Raw genomic sequence first — 18,816 nt, forward strand, 5'->3', positions numbered from 1 at the left:
TTTGGAACTGAATATGGGTGAGTGAAATATGTGTACCTGATGAACACTATTTGTTTATAAATTGATAAAATAAAATACTAGAGAGCAGACTCGGGAATAAAACTATGGCTTTAGTATGAATGGTGGCTAAACCTTGCCTTGGGGGACTCAAAGCTCTTTGAAAACCAATCTCTTACCTTCCCCACAACTCTTCATTCGCAATGAAAATAACAGCATACCAAAACACAAATACCAAACTTTTATTTTAAAACTGTACAAAAGCAAACAATTCCACTGAGTCACTGTGATAGTTAATCTTATGTATCAACTTAACTGGGTCACAAGATGCCCAGTTACTTGGTCAAACATTATTCTGAGTGTTCCTGTGAGGGTGTTTCTCAATGACATTAACATTCAAATCAGTAGACTGAGTAATGCTGACTGTCCTCCCAAATGTGGGTGGGCCTCATGGAATCAGTTAAAGGCCTGAATAGAACAAAAGAGCTAACTCTGCCCTGACTAAGAGAATTCTTCCTGCCTAATAGCCTTTGGACAGGGCCATCAGCTTTTTCCCCCTGCCTTCAGACTTGAATTAAACATCAGCTGTTCCTTGGTGTCAAGCCTGCTGCCATCAGACTGGAACTAAACCATCAGCTCTCATGGGACTCCATCTTGCTGACTTACCCTGCAGATCTTGGGATTTAACTGCCTCCATAATCATGTGAGCCAATTCCTTATAATAACCACCACCCCCCGCCCCAATATGTATTGATTCTGTTTCTCTGGAAAACCTTGACTAATACAGGAACTAATAGAGAACTTCTGACAAACAGAAAGATACAGTTTCTGTTGGATAGAACTGTGTATTCATCTGCAAACTGATAACCAACATCTCCACGATTAGGCCAGATCTCATTATGTGGTGTGACTTCAAAGTGACTAGGCTTCTGCAATACACACCCAAAAATCAAGGTCATTATTTCATCCTCACACCTAGTCTACCAACTTCCTATTTGAAGTCAATACTCTCCAACCTAAGAGGCTGTTTGCTACACAGTCACGTATTCCAGTACAATGGTCTTGTGGGGAAAAAGAAAGCTTCTACGTTGGTGGTTAAAACTGCCACTTTTTCTAGCTGGGCCTCTCTGAATCTCAGAAAGGGCTGGCACAACAGATTGATTCATAAGACAGTCACAACAGACTCAACAGACTGAGCCTCTGAAGGTCTGGGCCAAAGTCAGAGGGCAATACACAGCTGAACTCTCTGCAGCTGTGCTTGCCAGTAACCTGATTGCTCCTGAGGCTTTTCAGGATTATAGCAACTGTGTTTAAAGTCCCTGTACCTAGTTATCATCAACAGGAAGATTAGCTTTTGAAAGCATGTACATTAGCTCTGGATATCACCAAACTACGTTGTAAACAGCATCAAGAGAGTAGAAAAGGATGTGTTTTACTCCTCTCCCAACTCATTCCTGAAGAAAGAGGGAAAGAGTGAGTGGTCTAAAACATGCTTGCTTTTAGAAAGCTGACTTTGGGGGCCAGAGGCCAGAACTGAGAGAGAGAAAGAGAGAAAAGCAGCCCTTGATGGGATAAGAAGTCAGGGACTGGGGGCCATAACTTCTTGACTAAAGCTTGAGGGCAGGATGAGGCAGAGAAAGTGTCTTCTAAATAACCCCTGGAGTAGAGAACTCTTTCCCCTGAACCTGTGCTATATCTTGGTAACACATATTCAACATCTCCACCTACACCTAAACTGATTGGTTTCCAGGAATCCTCCCTTCAGGTCACTGGGAACTTCAATTCCTTAGAAGAAAGGCAAGCTTCAGAACTGAGTTCTGGGAGAAAAGTGTTACAAATAGAAACCACAAAAGGGTCTGGATTGGGTTAAGGAGAAGAGACGTTCCAGAATCACGGGGTTGGACCAGGCAACTGAAGTCCAGGGTGCTGGGCTGGATGGTGATAGGAGCAGATAATGTGGCATATCCCTAAAAAGAAGGAACCTTGAGCCCCTGAAGGGCTGGGCCAAGGTCAGAGGGCAAGGACAGGATTATATCCTTCAGCTCTGGGCCCTTCGGGGGTAGTAAGGAAGAGTTCACCTTCAGGGACACATCTCCATTAGCATGGCCTTTCCCTTCTGGCTTGGGGACAATTGATTCCTCTGATTTGTGTAGTTCTGAACAAATGACTAGAGGTGCTGTGTTTTTTCCTCCATCATGAAGGCAAGGTTCAAAGAAAGGGCGAAGGGGGCCAGAGAAACTGTGGGTGAAAGTAAAGATGTGGGACTTGTTGGTCACATTATAGAAAGAGATGACTCCTGCTTCATAGTCCAAGAAAATCCCCACACACCGTGGAGGCTCTTTAAGGCGGAAGGAGGTCTGCGGCGATGTAAGAGCTTCATACTCATTCCCACGACTCTGTCGCAGAAGCCAGTGTCCATTGGCAGGTGAGGCAGTAACCTTCCCCTTCCTGCTCACTGACTCACTGCATACCCCAAGAATCCATTTGGTCTTGTGTCCCACATACACCTCCCAGTAGTGGCAGCCAGTCGTGAAGTACTCAGAGCCTAGGATGCTGACGACGAAATCAAATCTCTGGGGGTTATCAGGTACAGGCTGCCTTCTGTCTCCAAGCCTTACACATCTTTGGTCCTCAGAAAGGATGAGTTTGGGATGTGCTGTTTCTGGGTCCAGGGTCACTGCCACTGCAAAGAGACGTAGACAGGTGAGACTTGGAAGCCTAGGTCTTAAGGGATTTGGGGATAGCTTTGGAGGGAAAAGGAATCTTTAGGTCTGCCATCACTGTCATTAGCCCATTTTAGTTCATGGATTCCCGCTCCCACCATGTGTACTAGAATCAAAGAATTTTCTCTTTCAAAGAACAGGTCTCCTGGTCGATTACTAGGTAATAGAAGAAAAAGTTCTTCTTCATCGGTCTGTGAAGCTGCCTTAATCCTTAGGAAATAACTACCTGCTGTGATTTAAGTGTGTCCCTCAGAAGTTCATGTGTTGGAACCTTAATCCCTCATTGCTACAGTGTTCAGAGGTAGGGCTTAGCGGGAGGTGTTTGGGTCCCTCACAAAGGGATTAATACAGTTTTCACAAGACTGGGTTTATTTCTCTGGAGAGTGGATTGTGATAAAGCAGGTCAGGGCACTTTGTCTCCTCTCTGCTTTTGCAGGCACTCACTTGCCCTTCTGTTTTTCCAGAAGCAACTATCAACATACTATGAAGTAGCACAAGGCCTTCACCAGATACAGTCGCCCAATCTTGGACCATCCAGCCCCGAGAACCATAAGCTAAATAAACCTCATTCCTTGATAAATTACCCAGTCTCGGGTATTCTGTTATAGCAACAGAAAACAGAGTAAGACCCTACCTTTGTCTTTGATGTTCCAAAAGAATCAAATGTGTGATGATAAATATAGGGTTTGATGTTAGGTCCTGTAGCCACATAGCATGTTTGAATCCCAGCTCTGCCACATGCTAGTTATGTGACCTTGGGCTTGTTATTCATCTCTGAACCTTAGTTTCCTTATCTGTAAAATGGAAATAGTAACAGAACCTGTGTTGTAGAGCTATTGCACAGACGTGATGAACTAATGAGAGAGTGCCTCATTCCTACAGTGAGTGCATGATGTTCATTTTGTCACCTAAAATTATTACTTATCTGCTTTATTTTATTTTATTTTATTTTATTTTATTTTATTTTATTTGAGGCAGGGTCTCACTATGTTGCCCAGGATGGAATGCAGTAGGTATTCATGGGCATGCAATCATAACACACTACAGCCTTGAATTCCTGGCCTCAGATGAACTTCCCACTGCAGCCTCCCAAGTAGGTAGGACTAAATTATTATTTTTAAATGTTAATATAGAGAGAAAGCTTCTTCCTTAAAATTGTGGATTATGAGCATCACAGTGAGTCTCCTTCCTTTCCCAAATACAGGAAACAAGCTCTTGTTGGAGAGTTAAGTCCATACGCAGTTGAGGTGGTGGCAATAAGCCAGACTGTAAACGTGAGACAGAAGGGTTTGTACATTCCCAGAATGCCAGCCAAGGTGACCTGGAGTTCCTTCCAGTGGCCAACTCATAATTTGTTGTACTCTGCCTAAAGGAAGATGGTGTGAACAGGAGAAGGATAAAAGCCTAGAAAATCGATAAGGATCCCAAAGCAGTGAAAAAAACAGATCCCATCTGAACAGCAACAAAAAATGCAAACTATTTAGGAATAAATTGAAAGAGAGGTGCAAATCTTTTCATAATGTATATTGTTGGGGCATCTGCTCAACCCATTCCCTTCTTCTCTGAGAATCTTAATCACCACCCCTAAGCAAATTGGTCTGCAGAGAAAGAAGAAAAAGCGTATGTGTAGAAAGAGATGGAAGCAGTGGCTATTTATCTGGTTGTGGAACAGGAAGGACTTCCCAAACCTGAAAGCATGTACACAGGAAAAGATTAATGCATTTGACTACGTAAAAATAAAACACTCATGCATCAGAAAAATACTATAAGGAAATGCAAATGAAAAAATAATTGGTGACAAATATGACAGAGAGCTAATATACTTTATCTAGAAAGAGTCCTCACAAATCAAAAAATAGCCCAAATAGAACAGGAACAGAAAGTCACACAAAGAAGAAATACAAATAACAGATAAACATAGGAAAATCTCAAAATCACAGAAAACCCTTAAGACCAAATCTAATATTTATCAGTGCTCTAAAAGAGGGGATACTTTCTAAATCTAAATACAACCTAAAATCGATCACAAAGATTTTTTAAATTTGATAGGCAGTTATACAGATTTGATTTAAAAATTTTTAAATTACATGCATTCCAGAGGAATGGAACAAAATCCAAGGTTACAAAGCCATAAGGAGGATGTACTCTGAAATGTGGATCTATTTGATTGGTATAACTTACCAAAATGCAAGCGGGCTCTTCTCCAGCCTGAAAATGAGAAAAGGGGATCATTGAAACACTGGAGACATTAAGAACTCCCATAGGGTGGTGGCCAAACGTGGAGAAAAGTGCATCTCACCTGAGTTTGCTGCAGCTCTTTTCAGCTCTATGAAATAAGAAACAAGGGGAATGAGCTATCACTGGAAATATTAGGGCAACAGGAGATAAGTTGGTATGGAAGTTATAAGAACATGGGAAACTTACTCAGTTCACTCCGGAGTTTCTCTAAAGAATGAAAACAATTTGGCAAATCAGAAGGAGGGCCTCTATGTAGAGGCCCTCCCATAATGCTACAGTCCCATCCCAACCACAAGCAGATAGATACTCAATAGCCATACCCTGGAACTTCCCCAGAAGAGTTTGCAAGAGCAATAGATCCCAGCTGTGGACCATGGGAGTATCCCCAGAGATACTGCAGAGGATCAGCAAATTCCTATGTGAGCCAAACCTTATCTGCAGGCTAAGTAAATAACACATCTCACACCTACAGGTAATGACAACATAAATGAATGTAGATGTTGTAGGAAATATTGCTTCATTTAAGACTATCACTGAGTATTGGACTTTGTGATCATGTATATTTTCTCAATATAATAATGCATAGATATGTCTCATGTCTACAGATTTATTTTTATTTTGAGTCAGAGTTTCGCTCTCGTTGCTCAGACTGGAATGCAATGGTGCAATCTTGGCTCACTGCAACCTGCCTCCCGGGTTCAAGTGATTCTCCTGCCCCAGCCTCCCAAGTAGCTGGGATTACAGGCATGCACCACCACACTCAGCCAATTTTGTATTTTTAATAGGGACAGGGTTTCACCATGTTGTCAGGCTGGTCTCTAACTCCTGACCTCAAGTGATCCACCTGCCTTGGCCTCCCAAAGTGCTGGGATTACAGGCGTGAGCCACTGCACCTGGCCAGATTTTTTTTTAATGCTAAAAAGAGGTCCTCACACATGAAATGATGGAGAAGTACTGCTCCAACATATTCAGTTTAATGAGGATCCCGTCCTCTTGGACCCCATCTAAGGAAATTTCATGCCTGGGTGATAAAAGGGACTTCCAGATGGCTTCACCTATGGGAGGTGCATCTATCTCTTCTTGGTGAAACATTTTTCAATTTAAAGACTAAATAACAGTTGTGTAGGAAAGAGGAGCAGAGAATACTTTAGAAAAGAGACTTTGAAGAGCCAAGAAAGCCCCAGTCCCCATGGCTTAAATTACCCTTACCCCCTCCCTTCTGCCCCAGGAAGTGAAACTGAGATGCTCATCCTAAAGCAAAGGTGTCAGCAGAAGGAGCTTGTGCCATGGATGAGGAGCAGAACTTACTGAGAGCTTTATGGAGTTTTCCTAAAAACCAGAAAGAGAGAGAGGAGTAAGTGATCAGATCCTGCCTCTTTTTCCTCCGGCTGTGGAAGCCTCATCACTCCACCCCAGAAGATTAAAATGATGATGACACTTCTATGTCCCTAGTCCCAGCTCTGTGTCCCAGAGTTCAGACGCAGAAATCTGATGGTGCTGGTGACACTCCCCCAGTGACCCAGCCTGCCCGGGACTTTGGTTCCTCCTTCCCCTTCCCCTCCTTTTCATCTGTCTGGTTTCATTTCTGCTGTCTGCATGAGTGTTTCTATATGTTTGTAACTGGTACATGAGTGTATGCACTGCTGTCCTTTTATAGCCTACCGTTTCTGGTATCTAAATGTAAAACTGGCCAAAGGCCTAGCATGAACTTGTTAATATGGCTTTATTATTCTCTACAGTAACTCCCCTGAGGTTATAAATTTCACAAATTGGAGGTCCCAGAGCATTTGGGGACATATGTGTATGAGACATATGTTTTCGGGGAGGACTTGCGGCTTCTCTGGAGGGCCACGTGACCCACATTTCCCCCTACCCAGCATTGGCCCTGCCGGACAATTGAAGTTATACATCCTGAGTCCACCACCAGTCCCCGTGCTAAGGGCCAGGCATGTATTAGGCATTAGGCATTGGAAAAATGCAGCCGAATACGACACGGCTCCTAAGTAGCTTATGGTTTATTGTCACTATCTCCACCACTAACAGCTTCCACTTACTGTCTTCTGTGCTTATACTGAAGTAGGCACTCAATCCTCAACAATGTGAGGTGCCTAGAATTATTATTGCCATTTTATACGGGGGTGGTCTGAGGCTCAAAGGGACACAAAATTTGCCCAAGGTCTTTCAACTAGTAAGTGACCAAGGGGGTGGGATTCAATCGAAGTCTGTCTGACTCCTGAGTCGGAGGCCCTCGCCCTTACCCCACATTGTTCCCTCCCCGCTTGAGCAGAACAGCCAGTGTCTGCCAGATACACGCCACACTTGTACCGGGTTGGAGGAGATGTAAGGAGGGAAGAGAGGAGACGCTGAAATAATTGAATCTGGAGTCATCTGAGCCCGTGACTTGTCTTCCCAGATAGACTTCAACAAGGTGTCCAACTTTGACCCTCAGTGGCCCACAGTAAATGTCCAATTAATGAAGACAAAATGGCAATAAGGAAAAGGAGTTCCAGGCACTGTGACAGATTTCTTTTTTTTTTTAAGGTTGCCTGTTTTAACACAGAAAACAATCAGGTAAGGGGAAGTTATCCGCATTCTGATGATGAGGAAACCAAAACCCAGAGCAGTAAAGTGACTTATTCAAGGCCAGTAAGTGGCAGACCAATGATCTGAGGTGTCACTGACCCCAGAGCCTGCGACCCTTCCTTTGTATCATACCACCTCTCTCTATGCAAACGTTGTGTGGATTCTTGAAATTCCCATACATCCCATATGACCACATTAATATACTTTTCAATAATAAGTAGACTTCTTTTTAAAATGATTGGCGGAAAGGCTAATGAAGGGAGTTTATGGTAATCTAGGCCTGTGAATTTTGACCTGGACACCTCCTCACCCACTGCCACCAGCTCCATAGCCCCTTGACATTGCAAACTAAATTCCAGTAATATCAATGGAGGGTATATGTCTGCATGTGTGTATAGTATTATAATAATACACTTATAATAATGACTGTCAACATTTACATAGAAAATAAAGAATGTGTTTTTTGTTCCCTATCCCTTACTCTTTATATATTGTTACCTTTTTCTTTAGCATGCTCTGAAAGAAGATTGTCTAGAGGAAGAAAGGAAAAGATAATGAGATTTTTTGCCACTGCCTTGAGGGTCCCTGGTTCCTGTTGATTTTACCTGCCCTTGGACGTATCCACCTCTGTTTTCACCTCCACCTCCCTGATTCAGTCTCTAATCAACTCTCATCTGCACAACAGAAATGGCAGCCCAAATTGTCTCCCACATCCTGTCTTACTCCCTCTGGTCTCTACTAAACACTGCAGCCAGAGAGAATTGTTCAGTTTTTTTTTGAGATGGAGTCTCACTCTGTCGCCCAGGCTGGAGTGCAGTGGCACCATCTCGGCTCACTGCAAGCTCTGCCTCCCAGGTTCACCATTCTCCTGCCTCAGCCTCCCAAGTAGCTGGGACTACAGGTGTCCACCACCATGCCCGGCTAATTTTTTTGTATTTTCAGTAGAGACGAGGTTTCACTATGTTAGCCAGGATGGTCTCAATCTCTTGACCTCGTGATCTGCCCGTTGCCCCTCCAGCCTCCCCAATATATTAGTGCTGGATTACAAGGCGTGGGTCTCCACTGTGCCAGCCAGTTTGTTTTTGTTTTTTTGTTTTTTTCTCTTTTAAAAAAAAAAAAAAAAAAAAAAACAAACAGAGTCTTCCTCTGCAGCCCAGGCTGGAATGCAGTGGCACGATCTCAACTCACTGCAACCTCCGACTCTGGGGTTCAAGCGATTCTCCTGTCTCAGTCTCCTGAGTAGCTGGGATTACAGGCATGTACCACCATGCTCCACTAATTTTTGTATTTTTAATAGAGACAGGGTTTCGCCGTGTTAGTCAGGCCAGGCCTGAACTCCTGACCGCAGGTGATCCACCCTCTTCAGCCTCCCAAAGTGCTGAGATTACAGGCGTGAGCCACCACACCCAGCCAAGTTTTTCAAAGCACAATTCCATCTGATATTCCCATTCCTTGCTTTACCACTGCTCTTCTGAGAATGACTAAAATCCTGAATGTGGCCCACCAGGCCTCAGGAGGCCCAGCCCCGCCTAGCTCCCCAGCCTCATCCCTGCCACTTTTCCCCTCCCTCCTGCACCTCCTCAGCTCCCCAGTGAGTGCTGCTTTCCCCGACCATGCTTCTCTCTGAAGCTGTTCTTTCTGCAGTGGATGGTTTTCCACTCCCTCTTCACTCATGACTTCTAGTCATTCAGGACAAACTTCACACCCTCAACCCTCAAGCTTGGTTAGTTCGTTCTGGCCATAGCCTTCTCAGAACCAGGAGATTTATTGTGTAGCATTTGTACACATTATTTGTGTAACTATTTAATTCATCTCATCTCCCTGACTACACTGAAAGCTCCAGGAGGGCAAAAACTGTGTCTGCTTTTACTCACTATTTTATCCCCAGAATCTAGTATTGTCCAGGGCATTTAGCAGATAATTATCCAGTATTTGCTGAACAAATAAAAGCTTCCCCCATGTTCAACCTACTCAACTCCCACAGAATAAGATCAAGCAATGAGCTCACAGGCAAAACTCATTAAACATACAGGAAGGCAAGCTATTACAAGTAAGAGGCAGTAAACACTGGAAGCAATGGATTTAGACATTGCCACCATCACCAAGGATAGCAGATAATGGAATTTTCAGGAACGGAATCCAGGTTAGTGGGTATGGGGGTACAGAAATTAACAACAAAATAAACATCTCCCCTGCCCCCCAGCCAAGAACACTTACCCACCTCCGTCACGTGTTCATAGAGAAGTTTCTCTAAAAGGGAGACAGAAATGTCAGCTTAGCTTAGGAAGGCCTTTTTCTAACAGGCACAAGTGTCCCAAGATGCACCAAGCTGCCTGAGTAGGACTGACTCCTTGTCACTACAGGTAAGCCGGCATTTGAAAGGATTACAGAGTCTTCAAACCATCAGATAAGGGGAGGAGTGTTGGATTATGTGACTGTGACTTTCAAAGTCTCTTGCAGCCCTGAGATCCTGTGAAATGTGACCATTTTTTATGAGAGTCTTATCCAATGGATATAATTGGATTTCTTTATTAAAAGGCTGTAATTAATTTCTTAACCAGAAGGCTGGCATAGTCGGTTATTTTCTAATTTTTCAAAGGATGAGAATTTACAGCTCTGCCCAGGGGCCTTTCTGCAGTTTATTGAACTCCCTTTGCAATGTGTGTCCCCAGGGCACGGCTCTGCCAGCTTTCTCCCAGCCAGCTTGCAAGGTCCCCAACCTATGGACAAGTGTCATGTCTACATCTACTTCCGTCTGGCCCTTTCCCAGAGCAGTCACAGTCCCACTTCCCACCAGCCTGAGCTCCCTTACCACTTAATTACCTTTTGATCTTCTTTGCTTCCAGATAAGGCAAAGGCACACCATGATGAGAAGTACCAGGACAGGCAGGATCACAGCCAGAGCCACTGCTGAGGGGGAGAGACTCCCCACAGATGGGGCTGAAACAGAAACCACCAACAACTGACATCAGGGAGATGTCCAAGAGTTTCTGGCATGCCTCAGATGGCAGGCAGCTCCGGCACATCCCAACTGTCTCCATCACCTCTAGGGAGAGACCTCCAGCCAAGAGGCTCTTTGCTTCTCTTGATAACTCAAGCCCTGAATGGCCTTAAAGTTATAACTGAGGCTGGGAATGGTGGCTCACGCCTGTAATACCAGCACTTTGGGAGGCAGAGGCAGGAGGATCATCTGAGATCAGGAGTTCAAGACTAGCTGGCCAATGTGGGGAAACTCCATGTCTACTAAAATAAAAAAATTAGCCAGGTGTGGGGCCAGGTGTGGTGGCTCACGCCTGTAATCCCAGCACTTTGGGAGGCCAAGGCGGGCAGATCACTGAGGTCATGAGTTCGAGACTATCCTGGCCAAGTGAAACTCCATCTCTACTAAAATACAAAAAATTAGCCAGGCATGGTGGCGGGCGCCTGTAGTCCCAGCTACTCGGGAGGCTGAGGCAGGAGAATGGCGTGAATCTGGGAGGCGGAACTTGCAGTGAGCCGAGATGGCGCCACTGTACTCCAGCCTGGGCAACAGAGCAAGACTCCTCAAAAAAAGAAAAAATTAGCCAGGTGTGGTGGCGGGCGCCTGTAATCCCAGCTACTCAGGAGGCTGAGGCAGGAGAATCCCTTGAACCCGGGAGGCAGAGGTTGCAGTGAGCCGAGGTCACGCCATTGCACTCCAGCCTGGGTGACAAGAGTGAAGTTCCGTCTCAAGAAAAAAAAAGATAACTGAGATGTTCCTCTCCCGGGAATGGTTTCGATGGTCCTGCCTCAAGATGATGACTTAAACCAACTTCTTGACCACAATCTCATCCTGCCCTATAATTCCATGGAAAAATAAGCCAGGGACTTCAGAAGACTAAAGGCATTTTCCTCACTACGCACCTGCAGTCTTCCCAGGAGCACCTGCCTATTTATGCCTATCAATACCCACTCTGCCCTAGAAGAGCAGGCAGCAACCTCTTTGTTTGCCCTGAGCACTGTGACAGGGGCAAAGCAATTTCTACGATGCTACAGCAGTAGGCCTGAAGCCTAGGCAGGAGAGAAAGGGGAAAAGAAAGAGGAAATAGAGGAGAAGAAATGAGCAGAAGCAGGCTATGGGTAGAAGTGGTTAAGAGTCTAAGCCGGGGGTGCGTCCTTGCTCAATGCTGTGTGACCTGAAGCAGGAGACTGAGCCCCTCCAAGCCCAGTGTCCCTCATCTGTAAAAGGTGTGTATGACAGGACTCCTTATCTCTGAAGTTTGGAGAGATTTAAAGAGGTCAGTCATATAAAGCACTCAGCCTCGTAAGTAGCTGGGATTACACACACATGCCACCATGCCCGGCTAAGTTTTGTATTTTTTTGGTAGAGACAGGGTTTTGCCATGTTGGCCAGGCTGGTCTCCAATTTGTTTCAAGGATCATTAAAAGGTTCAGGCCAGGTGTGGTGAGTCACACCTGTAATCCTAGCACTTTGGGAGGCTGAAGCAGGAGGATCACTACAGCTCAGGAGTTTGAGACCAGCCTGGGCAACATAGTGAGACCTCATCTTTATTATAAATAAATAAATAAATAAAAGGTTTGAACCCTTTGATCCATTAATTCTACTTCCAGAAGCACATTCTAAAAGAAAAAAAAAATCAAAATAACTTTCCAAAATATGCTCAAAGATGTTCATTGCACTCTTAATTATAACATGAGGAAAATTTGGAAAGCATCCAGAGGCCCCAAAACAGGGCTTTGATTAATTTTATTATTCTATAGCCACATGGTAAAATACTATGCAGCCCTTAAAATCATATTACTTAGGGACATGGGCAAAAAAAACCAAATGCTCATGACATCATATGTGGAAAAAAATCCTGGGCACAAGAATACACATGCGTAAACATATACATGCTCAGAGATACATATACACAATAAAGTCTTGCAAGAAAGATACAAAAATGTTAGCAGCAGTCCTCTCTAATTTAAGCTATTATAGGCCATTTTTCAGTTTCCTTTAAATATTTTGGATTTTTTTCAAATTTTCTACAATATACATGCTTTATTCCTAGACTATAAAAAATTGAAAATTCCTCAAAAACTTCCTACTAGGGTAGGAGTTTCCTCTGGAACCACAGCCTTCAAACCTGTTTCTGTCCCAGCTTTTACTTGCTATGACCGCGGCTGTGGTCTTCTCTTGGCCAAAGGCCATTTTGCGGATGGTTCAGGACACATTCCCCGATGTGCTGTCCCTGACTCTGCTAGACACTGCTGTTTGGAAGAGCCCAGCTTTTCCAGAGAGTGGGCCTCTGACAGGGATGGAAGTACCCTGCCTTGAGGTTCTCTCCACTTGGCCCAGGGCTCTGGGAACCATCCCACCTATCTACACATCAGCAGGGCGTCCACCAGGGTGTGGTCCCAGCCAGAGCCCTCTTCCCCCAGAACCTCCTGTGATGAACAGGGGCAGCTGTTAATGGAACTTGAATGTCTGTCCTCTCTCCACCCTCTCCCCACACTCCTCCCAATAGGATAAGCCAGTCTCTAGCTTTATTCTCAGACATTTAAAAATTCACCCATAGCAATAACTGTATCACATGATTCAGATGCCTTTGGGCACCTCAGTCCCCTTTTAAAAATTACTTTTCAGCCGGGCATGGTGGCTCATGCCTGTAATCCCAGCATTTTGAGAGGTCGAGGTGGGTAGATCACCTGAGGTTGGGAGTTTGAGACCAGCCTCACCAACATGGAGAAACCCCCTCTCCACTAAAAATACAAAATTAGCCAGTCGTGGTGGCACATGCCTGTAATCCCAGCTACTCAGGAGGCTGAGGCAGGAGAATTGCTTGAACCTGGGAGGTGGAGGTTGTGGTGAGTCGAGATAGCACCATTGCACTCCAGCCTGGGCAACGAGAGCGAAACTCCGTCTCCAAAAAAAAAAAAGAAAAAAAAATTAGCGGGCCATGGTGGCAGGCACCGGTAATCCCAGCTAACGCAGAAGGCTAAGGCAGGAGAATCACTTGAACCCAGGAGGTGAAGTTGCAGTGAGCCAAGATTGTGCCAATGTACTCCAGCCTGGGCAAAAAGAAAGGGGGCAAAACTCCATCTCAAAAAAAAAAAGTTACTTTTCACGCCCAAAGCGGACTCCAGCTTTGGAAAGTCTGTCTACCAACTACTGAGAGTTTTTTTTTTTTTTTTTTCTTTTTTTTGAGACGGGAGTCTGGCTCTGGGTCTCCCAGGCTGGAGTGCAGGTGGGCCGGATCTCAGCTCACTGCGAAGCTTCCAGCCTCCCGGGGTTTCACGACTCCATTCTCCTGCCTCAGCCTTCCCGATAGCTGGGGACTACAGGCGTCCGCCACCTTGGCCCGGCTAGTTTTTTGTATTTTTAGTAAAGACGGGTTTTCCCCGGGTTACCCAGGTGGGTCTCGATCTCCTGACCTCGTGATCCGCCCGTCTCGGCCTCCCAAAGTGCTGGGATTACATGCTTGAGCCACCGCGCCCGGCCATGAGTGTTTTAAAGTAATTGATTCATCCCCACTTCATGGTGTGCAACTTCAAATTAGGACCAAAAGATAATCAGCATGTGACCATGTGAAGCCAGCGTCATTCAAGCAAATGCAAAAACATGGTTTGGGTTGGGTTGAGTTGGGTTTGGGTTGGTAGACTAATTTTTTAAAATATTGGTAGACTGATTTTTGGTGGACTGATTTTCAGTAGGCTATTTTTTAAAAAAATATTGAAGCTAGTTTGAGAACACTCTCAACTGGGTGCAGTGGCTTACACCTGTAATGCCAACACTTTGGGAGGCCAAGTGGGGAGGATTGCTGGATTGGAAACCAGTCTGGGAAACATAGGGAGACCCTGTCTCTACTAAAAGTAAAAAAAAAATGTAGCCAGGCATAGTAGTATACCTGTAGTCCCAGCTACTTGAGAGGCTGAGATGGCAGGACTACTTGAGCCCAGGTGGTCGAGGCTACAGTGACCTATGATTGCACCACTGCACTCCAGCCTGGGCAACAGAGCAAGGCCATGTCTCAAAACAAACAAACAGAAAAAAAAAAAGAGACAGAGAGAGAAACACTGTCTCTCCCTTCCTAACCCTTTACGTTCTCAGGAACCCCAGGAGAGGACCCATTAAGTAAATCCTTGTCACAGCAGGGGATCTGTTCCTTGAAGACATTTCCTTACAGCCATGTAATGAGTTCTTTGATAGTGGAGCATACAAAGATGACCCAGGGAGGAAAAGCTATTATCTGAGCCTCCAAGCCTTATTTAACCAGGACCTGCATCGTACAGTGTTTTCCAAAGTCTGAGTTCCTTCCTTATCAGAAATGCCTGGGCCAGCTTCACAGCCTCAGCTGAGATCAATGGACATGGCTGGGTAAGGCTGAGCTGTCCTGGCAAGTAAAAACTACATTGCAAATGAAAACAAAGTCTAGACATGGAGAGACAAAGTAGGTCCTGATTGGGCTTGTCCAACTGCCACAAATGACCCTAGGCACCTCAAACCCATTCTAACCTGCAACCTGCAGGATCACGGTGTCCTCTTTACTCAGATTTCCAACCTGGATCAGACATCGGTAAGACCCTTGGTCCTCAAGGCGCACATCAAGGATCTGCAGAGTGACACTTCCTTCTTGGGCATCTCTCACCAGCACCGTCCTCCCCTTATATTCTGGCATCAGATCTTCATCCTGGTCCTTCCCATCCCGGAACATGTGAACAACCTGGGAGCGCTGCGGGAATGGGGACCGCAGCCACCTCACCTCCTTGGGCACTGTCCCAGGCCAGAGGGAGAGAGGACAGAGCAGCTCGGCTGTGCCCCCTAGTAAGGCCACGTGGAACTTGCTGGTATCCCCTGCACGGCCTGGACAAAGAAAGAGACAAGGCCAACTGGGAGGGAGAGCAGGAGAAAGCTTGGGAAGGGATGAGGAAGCGGGTATCCCAGGGACTGACAGAGCCCAGTAAGGACTCTGGAAAGCATTGCCAGGGCTGGGGGAAAAGAACCCCAAAAGACGTAATGTTTCCAACCAAGCTTCTTTATTCTGGGGACGCCAACATCACATGTACCAGGCAGGGAAAGAGGATCAGAAACTCCTACCTGACACATGCACAGACAGCCGAAGGAAGAGGAGAGGAATGAGGCAGCCAGAGAGCCAGGAGCCGGCAGAACTCGCCATCTCCATCCGAACTAGGACAGACAGAGGGAGACAGCACAGGCGGGCTGATGGGCTTGGCATGACAGAGGGTATAACCCAGGAGCTGAGGCCGAGACGGTATTGCTGGTGCTCTGGGATCACAAAGGCAGGGGCTCCAGTCTCAGCTCTGCTACTTACCTTCTTGTGATATTGTGACCGAACTTCTCTGAGACTGTTTCTTCATCTTCAAAATGGGTATAAGAACTGTGCCTCCTTGTGGGATTATGGTGAGGGTTGAAAGAAGTGAATGCTCACACGGAGGCTGGCGTGTTAAGTCTCTAAATGCCGTGAATGAGGATGATGGTGCAGATGAGATGAGTGAGGATCCAGAACTTATACCCAGAACTAACCAAGGAAACACCAGTAATGGCCTCTTTTTACAGTTAGTGTCCAAGGCCAGGCTTGGGAAGTGCCTGTTTCAAGCCAATCTTTGCCCAAGATGCAGCCTGGAGGTTTCCCTGGACAGCCTTTTCAAGTTTGACTCTTGATAAATAACAGATCAAGGCAGTGAGGTCCCTCCATGTCACCCTGAAGACACTAATCCTACAAATTCAGGGTCTGGCGCTAGAAAGACCTGGGTTCAAATCTTAGCTCTGCCTATTACTAGCTCTGTGTCCCTAGGAAGGTTGCATAACATCTCTGGGCCTCGGGTTCTTCATCTATAAAGGGGAACCGTCCTCACAGATGAGTGTGAGGGTTCAAAGAGATACTGCCTGCCAAGCACTGGCCACAAATGCCTGGCAGAACAAGTGCTCATAAGTGTGTAGTTGTTGTTATTAGTACTAACTAAGTGAGGAAAATTATCCCTAGCAGGTTCAGGTGACTGTGTGCATGAACCACAGGGAGACCCTAAAGGATTTCCTCCTGTAAAGCTCTTTCCTCACCTATTTGCTACTGCCTGAAATTGCTTTAGCAGGAAACAGAATCTCTCATGCCACAAGTGAGGATAAAGTTTAACATGTAAATGCTCTAGGAAAAGGCAACTCATCTCTTAAATTCTCTCCAAGGTTCAAATCCTTCCCAAAGAGGAGGCTTTTGTATGAGTCAGCAGGCCCAGTCCCTGAAGGTCATGGAAAAGGTCATGACACACAGAGGAGGTGTCAAAGGGAGACTGGGAAACTGAAGATGAAGCTAGCGTTGAACACATTCTCATTTTGAAAACCCAATTCTGTTTTCTCACGGCAAAAAGCACACTGGTTTAGGGTTGTTCTTGTCTTTCTTTAAATCATATTTTATACAACATACCCCTCTAATCAAATGACAACAGAGCACTAGGCCATAGTGAGGTTAGGATCACATTAGGACACATTTTTTTGTGACTATTCCACCCACTTGCCTATAGGTTACTAGCTACTCAAACACTGGACAAGAGAAGTGGAGTAAATGAGAAAAGCTCTCTATTTTATCAAGTATGGTTGAAGGTGGAAGTAGGGCCCAGGATTCCCTGGAGTTATTCCCAATCCCAAAACCCCTCAACTTTCTAGTGACTCTGAAGCACACCCTGCCTGGGTAGACATGCCCGGAGTGACACAGAGCTCCAAGCTAACCCAAGGCTGCCTGAAATCGAATAGGAGGAGACCTCTATGCACCCATATTCTAAGATTCAGACAATCTATGAAGTGGTTAAGAGGGTAAGCTCTTAGACCTCATGATCTGCCCACCTCGGCCTTCCAAAGTGCTGGGATTACAGACATGAGCCACCGCGCCCGGCCATGACTTTGTAACTTTAAGCAAGTCACTTAGATTCTTAGGCCTTGAGTTTCCCATCTTTAAAATGGGAAGACTTTTCATTTGCACTGACAAATTGCCCTCCAGAAAGTCATATCAATTTACCAAAGTATCATATGAAATTTCTTGTTTTCCCACAACCTTACCATTACTGGATATTATCATAAAAAAAAAAATTTGCAAATTTGATGAGTAACAAAATGCCATCTCTCTCTTTTTTTTTAATTTGATGGTGTTTCATCTCAATTTGTATTTCTTTGATTACTCACCTGTTATTTGGACTTTGTCAATTACCTGTCTATGTAATTTGTTCTTTTTTCTATTAGGACATTTATCTCTTAATGGCTTGCAAAATTCTTCATATACTAACCATTTTTTTCCACTACACATGTTGGAAACATTTTCCCTTAAGCAGTTATTTACATTTGAAGTTTGAAACAGTTTAATTTTTAAAACTTCTAAATCAGAAAAAAGATTGTAACAGATGTTCTCTTGACAATCCCAAGCAGTTTAATATGACCCTGCAAATCTGCAAATGATCAGTCTAAAAGCATACAGCACAGGGTCCAGCAAATAGTGAGAGCTAAATAAATGTTGGCTGTAGTTTAATAATGATGACAATACTACTTAAATAAGAGTCCTTCAACAAAACCCCTCCAGCTTTCTTGTCACTTGTCTCCTTCTGTATTTCTTTAGTGATAGCTAACAGCTGCCCCATTTCGCCCTTGAAAATGTTCTTGTATGTAGGGAGAAAAGGGGATTATTTCTCTACTGAACCTGAGGATCCTGAGAAAGTTAAAGGACTAAAAAGCATGAAGAGAGAGGGGAGAACTCACCACCTTCTGGATCAGGGATGCTTGTTCCTCTCACAGGCAAAGCTGGAGTTTGCAAGCTGGGAACTCTCCTTCCCCATGCAGAGAGACCAGGGAGCAGGCAGGCGCATCAGGAAGGCCTAGGGATGTGGGTCGGGAAAAGTTCGTATTTTATGAAATATGAGAGACCAGGGCTCTCTCTGCCCCCACAGAACTCCCTTCTAGCTGTCCCTGTAAACCAGCAAGCCACACCCTGTCTGTCTGCCTCTGATAAAAGAACAGAGCAAAGAGGAGGCTCCCAGAAGTGAGGGAACCACTGAGTATGACTGACTGGGTATAAGGGACTTTTGCCCCTCCGCTCCCTTTTCCTCCAATGCTGCCAATAGTAATTCTCTTTGATGCATTTTGATTCTATCACATTCTTTCTGAAAACCTTCCCCCTTTACTTTTCAAATCAGAGTAAATTGGAAGATTGGTTTCAAAGACATCCACCAATTAGCCACCTTCTTTAACTCACTGTCTTTATCTCCAGCTACACCCTGACATATGCCTTCTGACAAGCAAGCTTGCTGTTTTCCA

General features: G+C 45.0%; 1 protein-coding gene across 1 annotated transcript; it reads right to left on the minus strand.

The window, feature by feature from the left end:
* Positions 1-219: 219 nt before the first annotated feature.
* Positions 220-18,469, minus strand: ERMAP (erythroblast membrane associated protein (Scianna blood group)). The gene is made up of 11 exons (XM_017881959.1): positions 18,262-18,469; positions 15,601-15,690; positions 15,019-15,366; positions 10,365-10,481; positions 9,759-9,791; positions 8,040-8,072; positions 6,267-6,287; positions 5,145-5,165; positions 5,020-5,046; positions 4,902-4,928; positions 220-2,680 (listed from the first exon to the last, which is right to left on the minus strand). The coding sequence occupies exons 2-11, from the start codon at positions 15,683-15,685 to the stop codon at positions 1,965-1,967; spliced, it is 1,428 nt and encodes a 475-aa protein (XP_017737448.1). The 5' UTR covers positions 15,686-15,690; positions 18,262-18,469; the 3' UTR covers positions 220-1,964.
* Positions 18,470-18,816: the final 347 nt, after the last annotated feature.

Source organism: Rhinopithecus bieti, unplaced genomic scaffold (assembly GCF_001698545.2).
Source record: "Rhinopithecus bieti isolate Rb0 unplaced genomic scaffold, ASM169854v2 scaffold_12155, whole genome shotgun sequence".
Lineage (NCBI taxonomy): Eukaryota > Metazoa > Chordata > Mammalia > Primates > Cercopithecidae > Rhinopithecus > Rhinopithecus bieti.